The 16289-nt window shown below is 31.5% G+C and overlaps 1 protein-coding gene across 3 annotated transcripts in view; it reads right to left on the bottom strand.

Annotated features, from left to right (window-relative positions):
* LOC111691997 (putative glucosylceramidase 3) overlaps nt 1-16289 on the bottom strand; it is a 48038-nt gene that overhangs the window by 13774 nt on the left and 17975 nt on the right. The window contains exons 2-3 of one of the 3 annotated variants that reach the window (XM_023455618.1): nt 14835-15366; nt 7641-7925 (exon numbers count right to left, since the gene is read on the bottom strand). In XM_023455618.1, coding sequence (XP_023311386.1) covers nt 7641-7925; nt 14835-15347 — 798 coding nt within the window. In that variant the 5' untranslated portion in view covers nt 15348-15366. Of the gene's footprint in view, nt 1-7640; nt 7926-14834; nt 15385-16289 lie in introns of those variants that run through there. The other 2 variants (XM_023455617.1, XM_023455619.1) reach the window with 2 other exon arrangements.

Consider the following 16289-nt stretch of genomic DNA (forward strand, 5'->3'; position numbering starts at 1 on the left):
TATAACCAATAATTATGTGCAATTACTAAAAATTTAATTATTACCTCTTTTTATAATTGTAGTAATATAACACGCAGGGATAAATATGAATGATTACACAGATGTAGGCAATAAATTTCAGTTATTGTTAATGTAAATGCTACCAGACATCTACTGGGTGCCCCTGGTTAAGTACGGGTAGCACAATTCTGACTATGTCGCAACTTTAAGATGTTTTGCTGATAACGCTGTTCTCAAAACTTTCCAAACCAGTATCAAAGGACGACGCTCACATTTAATGGAAATCGGTAACCAGTCAATTTGTCTGAAAATAAAATATAGTTTGAGATGTGCTGATCAAAAGTTGTCACAGGCCCAAGACCCAAAAATGAATGCGTTCGCATGTTTCATCTTCCTCTGGAAACAAAGAGAAAATTTTTGAAGAGATAGAAAAAGGCAGGCATAAAGAAGAAAAGCGGGCGCAAAATTGATAATTGGGCGTAAAATTAGAGAAACGGAAAAGTAAAACAGCTGTCAAGAAGTAAACAGCCAGGAACAATGAAAGAAAAATGCAAGCGCAAATTAAAAAAACTGACGTAAAGAATAAACAAACGGATAAAAAGTAAGAAAAGCGGGCGTAGAGTAAAAAACATTTGTAGTATAAAAACAAGCAGGTATCTAATAAATGTAGCGAGACAAAAATGGCATATGTAGTGTTAAAAAATGCAAGCACAAAGAAAAAAAAACGGGCGTAAGCAAGCGGGTGGAAAGTAAAGAAGTGGGCGCAAAGTAAAAAATAGCATATAGTAAACGTAAGTAGGCGTATAGTAAAAACAAGCAGTCGGAACACAAGAAAAGTACGCGTAGAGAAAAATACAGGCCTACAGAAAAATGTTGCGGGCGTTAAGTTAAAAAAGCAAGCGTAATATATAAGCGGGTGTATAATAATATAAACAGACGTAATGTAAAAAATAAACGGGCAAAAAATGTGAGTGAAAAGTAAAACAAATGGGTTTAAACTAAAAGAGCAGGTGTAAACTAAAAAAGCGGGTGCAAATTAACAAAGCGTAAAAAAGACAATGGAAGGATAAGAAGAAAAACTGGGCACAAAATAAAAACAACTTATATTGAGTAGAAATTAAGGTATAAGATCAAAAAAGCAACGTCAAGTAAAAAATAGCAGGTGTAATATACAGGGTGGGCCGTTAGTGCGAGAAAGTAAAATACGAGTAATTTCCTTGTTAATCATAATACAGAAAAAAAGTTTATATAAAAATTGTACAGAATCAAAAAACTTAAACCACAAAATTAATTTGAAACATACAGGACGATGAGTAAAAACGGGACACTTCAAAGATTAAAATTTTTAAATGGAACACCCTGTATATTTTTAAATATATGGATTTCCGAGAAAATTCTATATATGGCAATATAAAAAGTTTGTTATTTTAGTGTAGGGTTGCCAAGTTATGTAGAAAATTCTTCGAATTTTGGAAAATAACATGATCTCGATGAAGCTGTATTAACTTTCAGCTACTAACACTTGGAACAAAGTAATTAGACATAGTTATAGGCAAATGTTAGACAAAGGCTCCTATATTAGGTAATATCGATATCTTATACAGGACATTTTTTACAATACGATCATTTTTAGAAAGTTTAAACTTGATTTTCTAAAATTTTTCAAATGGAACACCCTATATTTTATTGTTCTATTTTATTCACATATCGGTCCACTTCAACTTTTATTAAGCATGTTCTATATCTAAAATTGTAAGTTTTTAAGATATAGCTACATTTCTGAAAAAAACTAATTTTTATTTTATAGAATACCACAAATAAATATTAAATAATAAAATTAACTCGTAATGGAATGATAAATTATGAACTGACAAGTTGACACAATGTAACAGTTTTTTTCCAAAGCCATTTCGTGCGACCGAAAATAATAAAAATTAGGTTTTTCCAGAAATGTTGCTATATCTTAAAAACTAACAACTTTAGGTGTAGAACATACTTAATAAAAGTTGAAATGGAAAATACAGGGTGTTCCATTTCAAAAATTTTAGAAAATCAAGTTTGAACTTTCTAAAAATGTTATTATAAAATATGCCCTGTATAAAATATCGATATTAACTAATATGGGAAGCTTTGCCTAACATTTTTCTATAACCCTGTCTAATATTTTTGCTCCAAATGCTAGTAGTTGAAAGTTAATACAACTCCTTCGAGGTCATGTGTTTTCTAAAATTCAAAGAATTTTCTACATAACTTGGCAACCCCGCATTAAAATGTTAGACTGTTTATATTGCCATATATAGAATTTTCTCAGAAATCCAAATATACAGGGTGTTCCGTTTAAAAAATGTAATATTTGGCGTGTCCGGTTTTTACTAATCGCCCTGTATGTTTCAAATTAATTTTTTCCTTTAGGTTTTTTGATTCTGTACAACTTTTATATCAACTTATTTTCTGTATTATAAGTAACAAGGGAGTTATTTTACTTTCTCACACTAATGGCCCACCCTGTATAATAAGAGGACAAAAAATACGGACAAATAGTATGAAAAAAGCGGACGAAAACTAAAAGCACTGGTGCAAAGTAAAAAAGCGAGCTGAAAGTGAAAGAGCTTAGGTATGGAAAAAGAAAATGCAGACGTGCTTTAAAAACAAATTTATGGAAAGTAAGAAAAAAAATACAAACGTAAAATGAAAATGGGGCGCATGCTAAAGAAACTGGTGGAAAGAAAAAAAAACGGATGTAAAGCAAAAGCAATATGGTAAAAACAACTGTAGTTAATGTTAATCGTTAATGATAAGATAATAATGATAAGATAATAATTATGCTAACTGACATCAGCTATAAAAATTTGTTTTCCAAAGCTCATAACACTCCAAATAAAGGACTTTATGATAAACGAACTCGACTTGTTTCTCTCAGAGAGAAAGAGATAAAGAGAGAAGAGCCATACTGTTTTCCGAAAAAAAGACTATGTTTAAGTGTGATGGGACTCGCTCACTTTCATTGACTCAATAAGTATTCATTTTTGGGACTTGGGTCCATGACAATTTTTGATCAGGACATCTCAAACTATAACATATTCCATTTTCATACAATTTGAGGGGTTGCCGATGTCCATTAACTGTGTGCGTGGTCCTTTAATATGCGTTTTTGGACACTGGTATTAGGGTCAAATCACATTAATAAGAGAAACTGTTTTATTCCGTTTCCTCTATAAAAATGTAATCCTATCATGAAAATGGAACACCCTAACTAATTAAATTATTGGTCTTGTAAAATTTTGATAAAGGTCATAGTTTTTAGGAAAAAATTAGAATTGTGCCATGCTATATGTACAAAAATAACATATGAAAGTAATGCTGAATGTTTTCAGAAAATAATAATATGCTTTTTAACAGTTTGAGAAAACTAGTTAAGACATTTCAAGAGTCGTGGACACACAATAAAAAAAGAGAAAGTAAATTTAAAAGAGACAGACCATTTATAATATCATTATACCGAAAAACGCCTAAACCACTAAAGAAAGAAAAATTGACATTAATGGCTCTATGATAATACAATATAACCTGATAATAATGTGTAGCTCAGCTTAAATGACATTCATCTCTTTTAAAATCTGACGGATACCAAAATAATAGGCAGTGATTTCATCTTTAATCCGGCTCACCATTTTTAGCAGTCAACACAAAGAGAAGTACGAGCCAGACTTTCATTGGTATTTAGAGCATGACGTCAATTGGGTTGCGTTTATTCGGTTCCGGACAATTCTGTCGGCACAGGCAAATAGGAGTACGCGCGGAAGAAGTCCGCGTATATCTTTCCGTCAATTTAATGAGGAAGTTGCATCAAATTTTCTTTTGAAACAAAATTTATTTAAAGTGCAGAAAATTACTATAAAAATATGTTTCTATATGTAAAACCCCTTTAAACTTAACTATTAATATGTAATTAATTATTAAAATATTGAATATAATTAGGTGGGCGAAAACGGTCCCTAATTGGTCAAGCAATTTGTGACGTCAGAATCCGGCATATGAGTGTTAAACGTGAAAAACATAACAGTGTCTGAACATAAATATTATAGTACCCATGTGTAGTTCGACAACACTAACTGCCCTCAACAAACTATTTAATGTACCAAAGGATGAGAAAATGAGGAAGAAATCATGCAAACATATTTTATACAGGGTGTCCCGTAAAGTATGTTACAAACTTTGGGTGGTGATAGTACATAAAAAAATATGACTAAAAACTCTAATAAACAGAACCTCTTAAACGCACCGTTTTGAAGTTATAGGCCTTAAATGGTGCAACTAAAAAAGTAGTTTTTGTGACGTAACTCTTTGTTGGAAAAAGAAAACATAATGAAATTTTCAGGGACTAGTCAGCTTTAGGAAGCCAATAAATAATGTGGATATTAATAAAATTGAAAAAGCGGAAGGGTGTTTTTTTATCACCCTGTATCCTATTTTTTGCCAAAAAAAATTTTTCTGCAAAGATACAGCAAATATCATAAGATTTTTAGAAAGACCATTGAATTTAGAAATTTTTTTGTCTCTTGCATTTTTTATGTAAAATGATTAGTTTTCTAATAAATTTACAAAATGCAAAGGGAGTTTACTCACCGCTAGGTGTTAAATTTGACGTATTCAAAAAGTAGGCGCCTGTCACTTTTAACATAGTTGACATTTGTTACCATATTTTAATCGTGTCTGTTGACGAATTATTAATTTGTGAGTACAATGGCGGATAACAATCGTTTTACTAATCAAGAATATGCCGAAATGCATTTTATTTATGGATTATGTAATGGAAATGCAACAGCTGCTCGAAGAACATACATAGAACGTTATCCGCAGAGACGTCAGCCGTCTACACAATTATTTACTCGGATTCACAGACGGATTATTGAAACTGGTAGTGTGGTACCCCGTTACATACATTGTGGTAGAATTGCTAGAAGACTACCCGCGCAAGATGAACAAATTTTGAGATCTTTTGAACAAAATCCGGGAGAAAGTGTGCGAAGGGCAGCTAATCAGTTACAGCTTTCCAGAATGTCAGTTTGGCGTGTTTTGAAGGAAAACGGCCTTTATGCCTACCATCTCCAAAAAGTGCAACATTTAATGCCTGAAGATCTTCCCCGACGCCTAGAATTCTGCCGAATAATACTTAACCATCACCAACATAATGTGGAATTTATTAGCTCCATTTTATTTACCGATGAAGCCACCTTTACACGAGATGGTTTACTGAACTTGCACAATGCACATGCATGGTCAGACGAAAATCCTCATGCTACCATTGATAGTCATCACCAACACCGATTCTCAGTCAACGTATGGGCTGGAATAATAGGTGACTATTTGCTCGGGCCTTTCTTTCTACCTCAAAGGCTTGATGCAGTAGAATATTTAAACTTCCTAGAAAACCATCTCCCTGAGTTAATGGAAAATGTTCCTTTAAATTTGAGACAATACATGTGGTACCTCCATGACGGGGCACCTGCGCATTTCAGTGTTCATGTTAGAGAGTATCTACATATGCGGTTTCCTAATCGATGGATTGGAAGAGGATATAATGCACCAATAGCCTGGCCACCGCGATCACCGGACTTGAATCCTGTCGATTTTTATCTTTGGGGACACGCGAAATCTCAAGTTTATGCAACCCCTGTTGATACAGAAGATCAACTTAGACTGCGAATTGTAGAAACCTTTAATTTAATAAGAAATAGTCTATTCATATTCCAAAGAGTCAGATTTAACTTTATAAAGAGACTGACAGCATGTATCGATGCAGAAGGAGGTCAATTTCAACATTTATTATAATAACATATTTTGTTTTAGTTCTGTTTTGGTTACTTAATTAAAAAAATTATTTTGGAAATTGATTGTATTCTTAAAAATTCACTAGGCTTAAGAAATGTATGTAAATAATTCGGAAGCACTCATCTCTCTGCATTTTGTAAATTTATTAGAAAACTAAATATTTTACATAAAAAACACAAGAGACACAAAAATTTATAAATTTAATGGTCTTTCTAAAAATCATATGATACTGCTGTACCTTTGCAGAAAAATTTTTTTTAGCAAAAAATACAGGGTGATAAAAAAACACCCTTCTGCTTTCTCGATTTTATTCATATACGCATTATTTATTGATATCCTAAAGCTGATTAGCCCCTGAAAATTTCATTAAGTTTTCTTTTTCCAACAGAGTTACGTCATAAAAACTACTTTTATAGTTGCACCTTTGAAGGTCTGTAACTTCAAAATGGTGCGTTTAAGAGGTTATGTTTATTAGAGTTTTTAGTCATATTTTTTTATGTACTATCACCACCCAAAGTTTGTAACATATTTTACGGGACACCCTGTAGAACATCTATTTTTGACAAATTTTCAGATTGCTCTTGGACAAATCCAGCTTCTGTAGCCATCGAATGTACTATTTTTAAAATAATTAACAATATTGTGTTAAGTAAAAGTAAATAATATAAAATCTATCCGGCACACATAGTTTGCATAAACACATGAGTGAGACAGACTACAGAACACGACTCTACACGACTCGTTTAATTTGGACCGATCGTGACGTAAGAGTCAGCCGTCTTTGTTTAAGACTGCGTTTTAATGCATAGATAATTATTTTGAATTTATATATATTTTTTATAGGAAAACTATTAATTAAAAATTTAAAATTTATGTGGCAATTGACTTTTTATTTACTTATTTTTTATAATTTTCTGTTCTTTGACCCCTTCTCAAGTAGTACGTCTATGGAATCTTGTCCTCTGCACCCCTCACTTCTCTTACTCGTACGGATATGAATCCCTGCCCATTATTATGAAATAGGCTGTTGAACTTTAGGTTCTCCCAATTGGGTTTGTACCAAATTTCATTAAAAAACATTCACTTTAATTATAAAATTAAGTGTCTTGTCGGTATAATGTCATCTGTGTTATAGTCTTTCCGATATCAATTGAAGATCCAAAAGGATGACAGTATTTGTGCGGGCAAACAGCAATACATACTGTTGCTGATGATGACTGCGTCATAAATTTCAGTTGTCGACTGGCAGTGCAGTGCAGCAATGTGGAATTTGGTGTAATTCAGGTAATTTTAATTTAATATAGGCATCTTCCATTAATCATTCATATTACAATTGCGAAAAGGAGAAATAAGAGAGACATTTTGTTTACTAATATTATTACAACATGGCATTTTGGAGACCTTTTGAAAATGAACAAAACGAAATTTACCATCAATGTAATAAAATTGTTTGAGGACATAAATAATTAAAATATGTTGTTGGTCAAATGAACATATAATAGAAATTTTCTACACATTATATACAAATTATTTAAATTTTTTATCTTTAGCAGAAAACTTTTTTAGGGACGCCTATGAAACTCATTAAATTTTATTGCTCGTTTTTTTATACATGTTCAAGTGACTTCGGAAAGACTATACCTCATATTTTGAAACTACTTCATGTTTAATATTTTACTTTCACAAGATTTAGGGTGCCACGAAATATATTATGCTAGAAAATTAGTAGTAAAAAAGAATATTTATAGCAATATAAAATCATCTTACAAACTAGGCGATGGTTTTTGATAATACGTTCTCCCACTTACCATTTGAGAGGATGACCAGCCCATAGAATTAATTTTCGTAGAGAGTGTTAATCCATCACTAGGCTCATTCTGCGTAGTCATACCCCAGAAGGAGATGTTATTCTTATCGTATTCTTCATAAAACCTCAAAATGTAATCGGCCCAAAGTTGATAATATTCTTCTTTAAGACTGCCTATGCCAGACCAATCGTTGTTCGTTTTCATCCAAGTTGGCGCTGACCAGGCAGAGGCGAATAGTTTAATATTGTTGTTTCTCAATTCCTTTGCTTGTAAGATAAAAGGAATCTATAGTAAAATAATATAGAGGTTAATGTATACTACCTTATAAAATATTTCAAATTGAACATGCGAAGTTATGCTCGATGTTGATATACATGGTCTATTTAAATGAAGGGGGCGGAAATTATACCAGATATTTCTTAGGTGAAAATAAGTTGATTAAACCTAACGTACACAAGTCGCATAATAAAAAAGGTACAGGGTGTCAAAGTGAAAAATAAAAAATGGTTTTTCTTTAATAATTTCTAAAGTTTTAGTCAGCCATGTTTCAAATTTCCTAGCGAGAGAATGTTTGGGTGGGAAAAATAATATAACAATCGTGCATGTGGGCGCCCTCAGCAGGTAATGTTACGCATTAAATATGTATTAACTTTTTTTCAGACCTCGTATACAGCTTTTAGCAACAAAATATGAAATATTGGACTTTTTTAACAAAACTGTATATATTATGTTGAAAATGGGTAAAGTTAACTGTTGAGATATTTTTGATTTTATAAATTATTATTTCGGATTCAATACCTCCAGGAATATTAACTTCCAAAACGGACATATTTCTTAATAAATTCAGGACTCATTGCTTCACAGCATTTATTGTTACATTAAAAATATGAATACAATATCACGAACGAATTTTAAAATAACGCAAAACAATTGTAGTACCTGTCTGCCATGCCGTTTTAAAGGGATGTATTGATTCACTTCTGAAAATAGTTTATATTAATTTAATTGAAGTTCAAACGATTGAAAAATCACAACAAGGAATTATCTAAGTACGTTGTTTGAAGTGATAAGAATTATGTATTGAAATTTAAAATGTTTTGAAATTATGATTAATTGAGATTACGTGTTAATCAGCACTCGAGATATATTTTTTAAAATCGTACGTAACTCCATTATCATAGTTGTTTGTATTTCTTTGTTTGCCTGTTAGGCCTTTCACTCTGTTAAAAAAGTGTAAAAAATCTCAAAAGCAAGTACATAAAAAAAATCATCTTATAGTTCATATGTTCGGATACGCTTCGTTTTCAAGATAGAGGGTGTTAAAGTTTAGGCAAAAAAAATCAATGGAACTGGTTCACCATGTCCAATGTTCACCTACCTCCATAAATTTCTGTATTTAATTGATTAGGGATACAGGCCATATTAGCCTGTACGCCAATCCAGACATTTGAACTAAAGGCATGAATGCATGTGGATTCTGGTTAGCCTATATGTGCGTGTTATGATATATTCCTCGTAACTCATCTGTTTTGTTGCCAAATTAGGACTTTTTTAGGGCGTATCTCAAAACATAACATAATGTTAATTTTGTATCACAGTCTGGTGGATTGAGTATACATTGATCGTATACATTAGACAACTGTTCCTTAAAGAATCTTCAAACTTTTCTCCCATTTTTTTCCAAAATTGGCTCTTCTAGCTTTTTGCGTCATTTAATATAGCAATAAAAGCATACCATCGCTTTTCGTCGACGCTTTGTTGTTATTACGATGAAACATCAACGAAATACAGGGTGTCCCTGAAAAGGATGGACAACGCTTGACCACAGGTTCCTTGGATGAAAATAAGACTATTTAGACTTACCTATATACAAAAGTGCACGCTTACTGAGATATAGCCTTCTAAATATAGAACAGATAACCTAGTTTTTTTCAAATAATTTGAAAACTGTTTTTCTTAGAAACTTCAAATTTGGTATACATATTTTTTTATATAAGGGCAATGTAAATATAGAATTTGGTGATAATACATATACAGGATGTTCTCTTTCTAGTGCCTGTGCGCCACTGGCTATCCCATAATTTTTTTGTGTGTACGTCAATGACGAAAGAATTTATATTTTTTAAAAATAAGCACTATTTTTGAAGATTTTTTGCCTCATACAAAATTTTGATATCGTTTATGGATTCTTAACAATAATTAAAAGGTTCAGTGTCAAGCTAGCTGTGATTTAATTTTAGTTTACTTTGTTTTTTACTGCAATTTATACTTTTGCTGAACAAACTGGTATGTTATTAGTTTTGGGTTGTTGTGAAGGAAATTGTTGTACTGTTCGAACATATGCTGTTTTCCTAATCGAAGAATTCCAAATCACAACTTTTAAGTGTAACATTAAATCGTGGATAATGTCCAGTCGGAACTATTCAGCTCGAGGAACAAATTTTGGAAAGTGTCGAAGAAATTCCTCAAGTCAATAAAAGGCGTTTAGCGGCAGAGGTTGACTTTCAAAAAGTTCCGTTAATACAGTATTAAAAGACCAGTTATTACAGGTTACTATACTAACAGGTGCATAGGTATAGGAAATAATGCCCCTTTAAAATGGCCACCTCGATCCCCGGACCTAAACCCATGTAATTATTTCCATTGGGAAGCGTTGCGGACCACAGTTTATAACTTTTCAGTAAATACAGAAAACGAATAATGGGAAAGAATACAACATGAAATTAGTGTTGCTTGCGTTTAAGAACAAGGAAGTAACTTTGAGCATTTATTGTAATATTATTTTAATGTGATTACAAATATCAATTTAGGTTTATTTAAAATGTTAATGTTGACTTTCTTACATTATTAGTTGATACTGTTTATTTAAAATATTAGTGTTGATTTTTATTTTATTGATTGATAATACTAATACTAAAAATGTGTAGTTATTTTTTTTAATGTGACGTTTCTTCATTATTATTCCCTGTTTTGAGGCTGCAGTTATAAATTATTTTTTACAAATCGGAATTTTTGCCTATATTTAATGTATAAAAAATGCCAGATTTACTCGAAATCCATAAACGATATCAAAATTTTGTAAGAGCAAAAAAATCTTCTAAATTAATGCTTATTTTTAAATATATAAATTCTGTCGTCATTGGCGCACACACAAAAAAGTTACGGGATAGCCAGTGGCGCATAGGCACTAGAAAGAGAACATCCTGTATATGTATTCTCACCAAATTCTATATTTACCTTGCCCTTACATAAAAAAATTCAAATCAAATTTGAAGTTTCTAAGAAAAATAGTTTTCAAATTATTTGAAAAAAACTAGGTTATCTATTCTATATTTAGAAGGCTATATCTCAGTAAGCGTGCACTTTTGTATATAGGTAAGTTAGGCTAAATAGTCTTATTTTCATCCAAGGAACCTGTGGTCAAGCGTTGTCCATCCTTTTCAGAGACACCCTGTATAATAGTGCTTTTTTGTTGTTATTATATTATTATACAGGGTGTCTCATAATTATTGTCCAATAATTTATCACTTGATTCTATTGCCGGAAATAAGAATATTTTTTCATACAAACATGGGTAGAGAAATGCTTCCTAAAGGAGCTAAGGGGCGTAGCTCCCTTAGGAAGTATTTCTCGACCCATGTTTATATGAAAAAATATTCTTATTTTTGGCAACAGAATATAGTGACAAATTATTGGACACTAATTGTGAGACACTCTGCATACAGGGTGTACCAGAATAACGTGTACAACGGAAGACCACAGATTCATGGACTCAAAATGGGCAGATTTAGGCTAATTCACCTATATCCGAAATCGCTTCGTTTGGCCGCTAGATGGCCTCAAACTTCGTGAAAATTTTTTGAATTTTTTAAGTAACTCGAATATGTATCAATCGATTTTGATTATTTTTGGGGTGTGGACTTTTGATTTCAATCTACAAATCTTGGTGCCCTATAGAGTGTTTTTTAAAACTCACAACTCCTACAAAATTGATGTATGGTGGAAATAACCGTTCATAACTTTTTCCTCTTTGGAACTATTTTTTATTTGGTAATTGATACTATTTGGTTTTGGGCCTCTTATAGAATTTCGATCAAATGAGCGAATTATTTATTTATTCAAGTCATTGTACCTGCCAATTCTTAATGAGTGTTTACTATGATAAGATATACTATACGTTACATCATTTTTCGATATCAGTCCAATTAACTAAGCCTTTAAATCGAAATTTTGTCAACTTGGCTGAATTTTTGATATGAGTTAGTTTAAGGTATATTTTAACATTAAGTGAGAGTAATTTTTTGTTCAACCCCCGGCCAAGGGTGGAAAAAGATAAAACAAAGGGCTTTTTCAAGATAACTCAAAAAGGGTAAGAGCTAGAAAAAAAAGTTTTTCATGAAAGTTGTAAAGCAGACAATTCTACATAAAAATGGCCTCTTAACTTTTTCTTGTACTATTACAATTAACAGAGTTAGGGAGGCTAGAAGTTAAGGGAAGATTTCAGAAATTTAAAAAAAATCATAACAAACAGAAAAATGATTGAATTTTGTAATTTTTTTTTTCAATCTGCTCTAAAATATGTAACTTTTCTTTTCAGAGAAATAGATATATTTTTTAATTTTTAATAAGAAAGTTATAACAAAAAATCAAATTTTTAATCGTTAATTTTAATGATTTAACAAAATTAAATTTCTGAAATCTTCCCTTAACTTCTAGCCTCCCTAACTCTGTTAATTTTAATAGTACAAGAAAAAGCTAAGAGACCATTTTTATGTAGAATTGTCTGCTTTACAACTTTCATGAAAAACTTTTTTTTCTAGCTCTTACCCTTTTTGAGTTATCTTGAAAAAGCCCTTTGTTTTATCTTTTTCCACCCTTGGCCGGGGGTTGAACAAAAAATTACTCTCACTTATTGTTATAATATACCTTAAACTAACTCATATCAAAAATTCAGCCAAGTTGGCAAAATTTCGATTTAAAGGCTTAGTTAATTGGACTATATGAATACATACTTATAATGAATTAAGAGTTATTTACAATGCCAAATTTTATTGAAATAATTCGTAAAAACAATCAAATAGAATAAAAAATGCTCGAGATAAAAGTAACAAAGTGCATGTTATTCAATTTAGTATAACTTATTATAAAAAATGACAACCATTGTTTCTGCAACAAAGGTTAATTCGGCGAACAAAGTTAAATGACATCCTTTGCAAGGGCTATTTTTTAAAACATTATATAGTATTTTGGATATGCCTCCACAACTCTTCTTCTGCGTTAGATGTGGAATCATGCACTGTTGTCTTCAGAGTGCCCCAAAGATAACAGTCGCAAGGTGTTAAGTCTGGTGAACTTACAGGCCACTTAACAAAAACATTATCTCTTTACCAATCCATCGACGAGGGAATCTTTGGTTGAGATACTGCCGGACATTTACAGTGAAGGAGAGCCTCATGCATAATCCACATGTTAGCTCTGATTAATAACGGCATATCTTTCAAAAACTCGGGTTTTACAAAAATTCTAAATAAATTTCCCCATTCAGTTTATTGAGTAGAATAACAGATCCAATAATAATGCTATCAATGATCCCAGACTAAACATTTTTGCGAAATTCATGTTGATAATATTTCACTTTAATAGCATGTGGATTTTCTTGAGCATACACATGTTCATTGAATATTTATTATACCGCTTCTAGTAAAACAGAATTGGCAGTTACAATGATTTAAAGATCAAACTGAAATTACTGTCAACCTACAAAATCCGAGCCTACTGGCAGTTTGTTAAGTATTGTAGTATGGGTGGCAACATAATGTATTCATATAAAAAATATTTTTTGTACCCAAACTGTTCATTTAATCCAAATTTTACAAGAGGCCCCAAAATTTCCAAATGATATGACCTATCAAATAAACAATAGTTGTCGCTATTGTTCTAAAGAGAAAAAGTAATGAATGGATATTCTCAACATACATCAATTTTGTAGGAGTAGTAAGTTTTAAAAAAGACTATGTTTAACACCAAAATGTGTAGATTGAAAGCAAAAGTTCACAACCCCAAAATAATCAAAATCGAATAATACGTTTGAGTTATTTATAACATTCAAAACATTTTCACGAACTTTGAGACCACCTAGCGGCCAAACAAAGCGATTTCGGATATAGGTGAATTAGCCTAAGTTATGATAAGCCTAAGAATAAAAATCGAGATTCAAGTCCATTGCCATTGGCACGTCCGTAAATAAATTGAATGTTTGACATTTCTGCCCGGTTACAATGGTACTATACATGTATCATTAAATAACTTTACAACACAATAAAACAATAAAAATCAAAGTGCAAAGTGCTTTATCAGTAATTGTGTACCTACTTGAACTTTCTCCTTACATAATAGAATAATAAAAATATTTATATTCATAAATTCATGAACAACATGCACAATAAAGAATTAACTCTGAATTTATAGAATTACACTGCTTTTCCAGTTTTATTAAAAAAGAGGAAGTCAAATTTGGGTCATGTGTATACAGTCAAGAAGGATTTTATTATTATTTTTTTGAAAACGGTGTATCCCATCGAAAATAGACAAAAATACCTATTTTACGTTATTTACCATACCCTTTCAGAAATATTCTCCGCTTCTAAATTATCTTAATTGTCATCACCATATTCAAATTATGCAGCGTAATTAAGTAATCTAAATTGATTTGGTCAACTCCTTAGGGAGAGAAAAACAGTTTTTTAAAAAAAACTTCGACATCCTGAATTTATCTCATTTATCATCACCATGTTGAAATCAAATATTAGGTAATACCTTAAACCAAAATTGAATTGATTTGGTCATACCGTTTGGAAGATATAAACATTTTTTTTTTTTTTTTCACGAAAGCTGTAACACTTTATTTCGGTAACGAAACTTTTCCGAGCGTATGTTTACATGAATTTTTAAAAATTGCTTTGGAATAAGTAGTCTTAACTTTTAAAATGTTTTACTCTTTTTTTAACACCCTTGATAAAATTCAATACAATTTGATGTTGGAAAGTGAAATGTTTGATTTCATGGTTTTAAAGGATATATAACATTGATGTAATTTATATAAGGCATTTACGATACAAAGGCAGTATTTTTGTCTTGGAAATAAGTGTCACTATGTGTAGTTGCTGATCATATTCAACTAATAGTATTATTTACCTTAAAATCGAAATCATCATCTTGAAGCGCAAAATGTTCCAACGTGTCGTCCCCCTCAACATCATCATAAGAATATCCTCTTGTTGAAAAATCTGTTCCACCAATGGGAACCCTACACAAACTATACGCGATACCGCTACTACCAAAATAGCTTTCGATTAAATTTTTTTGAGCCCCTTCTGGTAGTAGCTTTATGTTCATACCTGTAGAGTCTGTGAAAGCCCCACCAAATCCGATGATACTTTGATGTTTTGTATCTTGATCAACATTGATGGAGCTTTCTTCTCCTTCAATATTTTCGACGAAAGCTCCGGTGGTACTGTAGAATCCTAATTTGGCCTTGCTGGTAGAATACACTTGATATTTTCCAGTAGATACATCCAGATCTGGAACGGTGTCACAGTATTTTGCATTGCAGACGCACACACTTCCCTCGTCTGTTTCTCTAATGTTACAGCTTTGACTGAGAACTGATGTTACAAGTATGGACAGTATTAACAGTGAAACAGCCATTTTCGTTACTGACTGGTATGTTCCACAAGTACACATTGGCAAAACCGTAAAGACACTGTTTTAATACAATTTTTTCAAGCTTTAAATGTAAATTAATTTGTTTATCGATAATCAGACACTTATGCTGAATGACGCAAATTAAATGACTAACGATTAATTGTTAGAATCAAGAGCCACTACAAAGAGATCATAAGTACTATTTTTTTACATAGGAATGAATGAATAAATGTTAATTGCACATACTTATAAAAAAAATACAAAAACTTTTAAAGAAATGGAATATTACTAGATATCTTTTTAAAAAATCTATGTTTTTTGTTTTTAGCTCTTGTAACTGTTTATATTGGTTGAAAGAAGTACTCTCTCTATAGCATCGAATTTACTAGCAATATTCTATGAATATAGTAGAATAAAATAAAAATCTACTCGCCTATTCTTTGCAATTATTTTTTAAGCATTATCACTTATTAAGTAACCTGTTTTGCGAATTTGTTAAGACATCACGATAAAACCGGCAATCAGGATAAAGTAGGTCGATTAGAAAAAAATTAGAGCTGCTGCCGAATCACAACAATTTGAACATGAAGAAGGTCTCCTTTACGGTGCAGGCCAAGCTGATTAGGCGAAAAGTGAATACTTAAATAGCAGTGTGTATAAAAAAATCGCAATTTTTGTTTACCGCAAACTTCAAACTCATTTTTCTCGAAATGAAAATTTTTAAATTTTCCGAGTTTATGCCGGCGATTACTCAATGAATTTTCAACGTATCGAAAAAAAACATTTTAAAGGGAATTTAATTAGCTAATCCACTAACTTAAAGGATTTTGTTAGAAATAATTATTTTATAACTTTTTTGCAAGAACAATGAAAAACTTTTAGTAAATTAAAGTAAGAATATGTTTTTTTGCTCTTAGCGTGAGTCGCAATTAGATGTAAAAGAAT

Source organism: Anoplophora glabripennis, unplaced genomic scaffold, assembly GCF_000390285.2.
Source record: "Anoplophora glabripennis isolate ALB-LARVAE unplaced genomic scaffold, Agla_2.0 scaffold747, whole genome shotgun sequence".
Lineage (NCBI taxonomy): Eukaryota > Metazoa > Arthropoda > Insecta > Coleoptera > Cerambycidae > Anoplophora > Anoplophora glabripennis.